General features: G+C 47.5%; 1 protein-coding gene across 1 annotated transcript in view; it reads left to right on the forward strand.

The window, feature by feature from the left end:
* LOC106572966 (RNA-binding protein 10-like) overlaps window positions 1–2,469 on the forward strand; it is a gene marked incomplete at its 5' end in the record, with an annotated part of 59,836 nt that extends 57,367 nt beyond the window's left edge. The window contains 4 exon segments of the mRNA XM_045713071.1: window positions 1,455–1,574; window positions 1,577–1,642; window positions 1,918–2,133; window positions 2,221–2,469. Of these exon segments, the coding sequence (XP_045569027.1) occupies window positions 1,455–1,574; window positions 1,577–1,642; window positions 1,918–2,133; window positions 2,221–2,454 (636 nt within the window).
* Between the last annotated feature and the right edge of the window lie 1,552 nt (window positions 2,470–4,021).

The following is a 4,021-nucleotide window of genomic DNA, read 5'->3' on the forward strand; positions in this document are numbered from 1 at the left end:
CTCTACTACGACCCTCTAACTGGACTCTACTACGACCCTCTAACCGGACTCTACTACGACCCTCTAACTGGACTCTACTACGACCCTCTAACTGGACTCTACTACGACCCTCTAACTGGACTCTACTACGACCCTCTAACCGGACTCTACTACGACCCTCTATCCGGACTCTACTACGACCCTCTAACCGGACTCTACTACGACCCTCTAACCGGACTCTACTACGACCCTCTAACCGGACTCTACTACGACCCTCTAACCGGACTCTACTACGACCCTCTAACTGGACTCTACTACGACCCTCTAACTGGACTCTACTACGACCCTCTAACCGGACTCTACTACGACCCTCTAACTGGACTCTACTACCACCCTCTAACCGGACTCTACTACGACCCTCTAACCGGACTCTACTACGACCCTCTAACTGAACTCCACAACGACCCTCTAACCGGACTCTACTACGACCCTCTATCTGGACTCTACTACGACCCTCTAACTGGACTCTACTACGACCCTCTATCTGGACTCTACTACGACCCTCTAACTGGACTCTACTACGACCCTCTAACCGGACTCTACTATGACCCTCTAACTGGACTCTACTACGACCCTCTATCTGGACTCTACTACGACCCTCTAACCGGACTCTACTACGACCCTCTAACTGGACTCTACTACGACCCTCTAACCGTACTCTACTACGACCCTCTAACTGAACTCTACTACGACCCTCTAACCGGACTCTACTACGACCCTCTAACTGGACTCTACTACGACCCTCTAACTGGACTCTACTACGACCCTCTAACCGGACTCTACTACGACCCTCTAACTGGACTCTACTACGACCCTCTAACTGGACTCTACTACGACCCTCTAACTGGACTCTACTACGACCCTCTAACTGGACTCTACTATGACCCTCTATCTGGACTCTACTACGACCCTCTAACCGGACTCTACTACGACCCTCTAACCGGACTCTACTACGACCCTCTAACTGGACTCTACTACGACCCTCTAACTGGACTCTACTACGACCCTCTAACTGGACTCTACTACGACCCTCTAACTGGACTCTACTACGACCCTCTATCTGGACTCTACTACGACCCTCTATCTGGACTCTACTACGACCCTCTATCTGGACTCTACTACGACCCTCTAACTGGACTCTACTACGACCCTCTAACTGAACTCTACTACGACCCTCTAACCGGACTCTACTACGACCCTCTAACTGGACTCTACTACGACCCTCTAACTGGACTCTACTACGACCCTCTAACCGGACTCTACTACGACCCTCTAACCGGACTCTACTACGACCCTCTAACCGGACTCTACTACGACCCTCTAACTGGACTCTACTACGACCCTCTAACCGGACTCTACTACGACCCTCTATCTGGACTCTACTACGACCCTCTCTCTCCTCTCCTCTCCTCTAGTACTACTATAACGGGGTCACTCAGCAGTATATGTACTGGGACGGAGAGAAGCAAACATATGTTCCAGCTCCCGCCCAATCAACAGCTGAGGCTGCCGTTGCCCCCGGTGATAAGTCCACCCCCCTGATCCTCCCTCTGCTGCTCCTGGAGGCAAGGAGAAGAAGCCCAAAAACAAGACAGCTCAACAGGTAACACACACACACACACACACACACACACACACACACACACACACACACACACACACACACACACACACACACACACACACACACACACACACACACACACACACACACACACACACACACACACACACATACACACACACACACACACACACACACACACACACACACATACATACATACATACATACATACATACATACATACATACATACATACATACACCACAACACACACACACTAAGCTACATAGGTGTGCTAATGTGTGTTCTCAGATAGCAAAGGACATGGAGCGTTGGGCTAAGAGTCAGAACAGACAGAAGGAGAACGTTCGCTCTCTCTCCTCTTCCTCCTCTTCCTCCTCCTCCGTGACCCCTGTGACCTCTATGGCTCCTCCCCCTGGTTACGCCCGGGTGCCTGGACACGGTCGCCTTGACGACCGCCGAGAGTCCGCCAGCGCAGACGCCGGTTATGCTGTCCTGGAGAAGAAGGTATCACACACACACAACACACACACACACACACACACACACGCACACACACACACAGCTCTGACCCTTCTCCCGTTTGACCTGTAGGGGGCGTTGTCTGAAAGACCTCAGATCATCCTGGACCAGCTCAGACACACAGACAGAGAGGTACACCTCCCTTCTCTCTCTCTCTCTCTCTCTCTCTCGCCCGGCTCTAGGTATTTGGGGGCCCTAAGTGAGATTTGGTTGGGGAGGGCCCCCCACCTCGCGGGAAAACATTTTATTGGTCACCGTCTTGACGGTGGAGAGAAAATGTTTAGTTTTAAAGTTAATTTCCTATAATTCTATACATTTTGCCATGGGGCGTAGAGACCATGTTGCAATCAAAGATTAGATTTTCTTGTGTTTTAGATATATATTTCCAGGCTTGAGGTTGGAATCGTACTGCGAAAATGATGATATTACCCTTTTAGTAGATGAGCTGTTTGAAAAGACCGCCTGAAATTTCAGCCTGTTTTGGTGGGGTGGAGTTGCTTGTCTTTCCATGGTGACGTCACCATGCGGTAAATTAGTTCATTGACGAATAAGAAAGAGAGTTCCAAACCTCTCTGCCAATAACAACTAGTGTTCAGTTTTCCCCTCCCCTCTCAGACCACTCCCAGACAGTCCTAGCTAAATTCTTGCTTGAGAAATATAATCTTTGCTATGAAGCTATTTTTGTTTCTAATTAAAAAAAAAAAAAATCACATTAAGGTACTTAATTGTTACCCAGGAAGGATTTGATAATGAGATAAAAACAGATGCATTGGACCTTTAAAGCAATTTTTCTGCAATTATACTTATTTTTGCCATGGGGGGCAGAGAGCGACAATTTGCCCGGTCAGTATTCGACCACACGGTCCCATGTGGCTCAGTTGGTAGAGCATGGTTTTTGCAACGCCAGGGTTGTGGGTTCGATTCCCACGGGGGACCAGTACGGAGAAAAAAATAACTAAAAATGTATGAAATGTATGCATTCACTAATATAAGTCGCTCTGGATAAGAGCGTCTGCTAAATGACTAAAATGTAAGTTTAGATTAGAGAATGATTTTTTTTTAAACGCTGATGCCGATACCGATCGTTGGGGGTCAAGGAGGCCGATATTTTAATGCGGATAATAAATATAATTAAATGTTAACATTTTGATGAGGCATTTTTACACGAGGGCCTTCCCAGAATCTGTGATATCAGTGAGGAAGTCCTGTGAGTGACATTCATGATGTTACTCCAACATGTAAATATTTCCCAATCGTCTTCAGGGTAAAAGCCTTTCCTGTTTTGACACTTCTCAAGAAAACATCCGCTTTCAAAGAATTTCACAAAAGTTTACTTAAAGCTAACTGTATGACTTCAAATCAGCAAGTTGGATGCAGTGAAAAAAAGGACAAACTACACATCCATTAAAACAGCTTTCGCTTTGTCATTAAGGGGTAATGTGTGTCGATTGATGAGGAAAAAATATTTATTTCATCATTTTTAGAACAGGGTTGTAACGTAACAAAATGTGTAAAAAGTTAAGGGGTCTGAATACTTTCCGAATGGGCTGGTCACACCTCCATCCCTAGTACCTGGTCATACCTCCATCCCTAGTACCTGGTCACACCTCCATCCCTAGTACCTGGTCACACCTCCATCCCTAGTACCTGGTCATACCTCCATCCCTAGTACCTGGTCACACCTCCATCCCTAGTACCTGGTCATACCTCCATCCCTAGTACCTGGTCACACCTCCATCCCCAGTACCTGGTCATACCTCCATCCCTAGTACCTGGTCATACCTCCATCCCTAGTACCTGGTCATACCTCCATCCCTAGTACCTGGTCATACCTCCATCCCTAGTACCTGGTCACACCTCAATCCCTAGTACC

This window comes from Salmo salar, unplaced genomic scaffold (assembly GCF_905237065.1).
Source record: "Salmo salar unplaced genomic scaffold, Ssal_v3.1, whole genome shotgun sequence".
In the NCBI taxonomy this organism is placed as follows: Eukaryota; Metazoa; Chordata; class Actinopteri; order Salmoniformes; family Salmonidae; genus Salmo; species Salmo salar.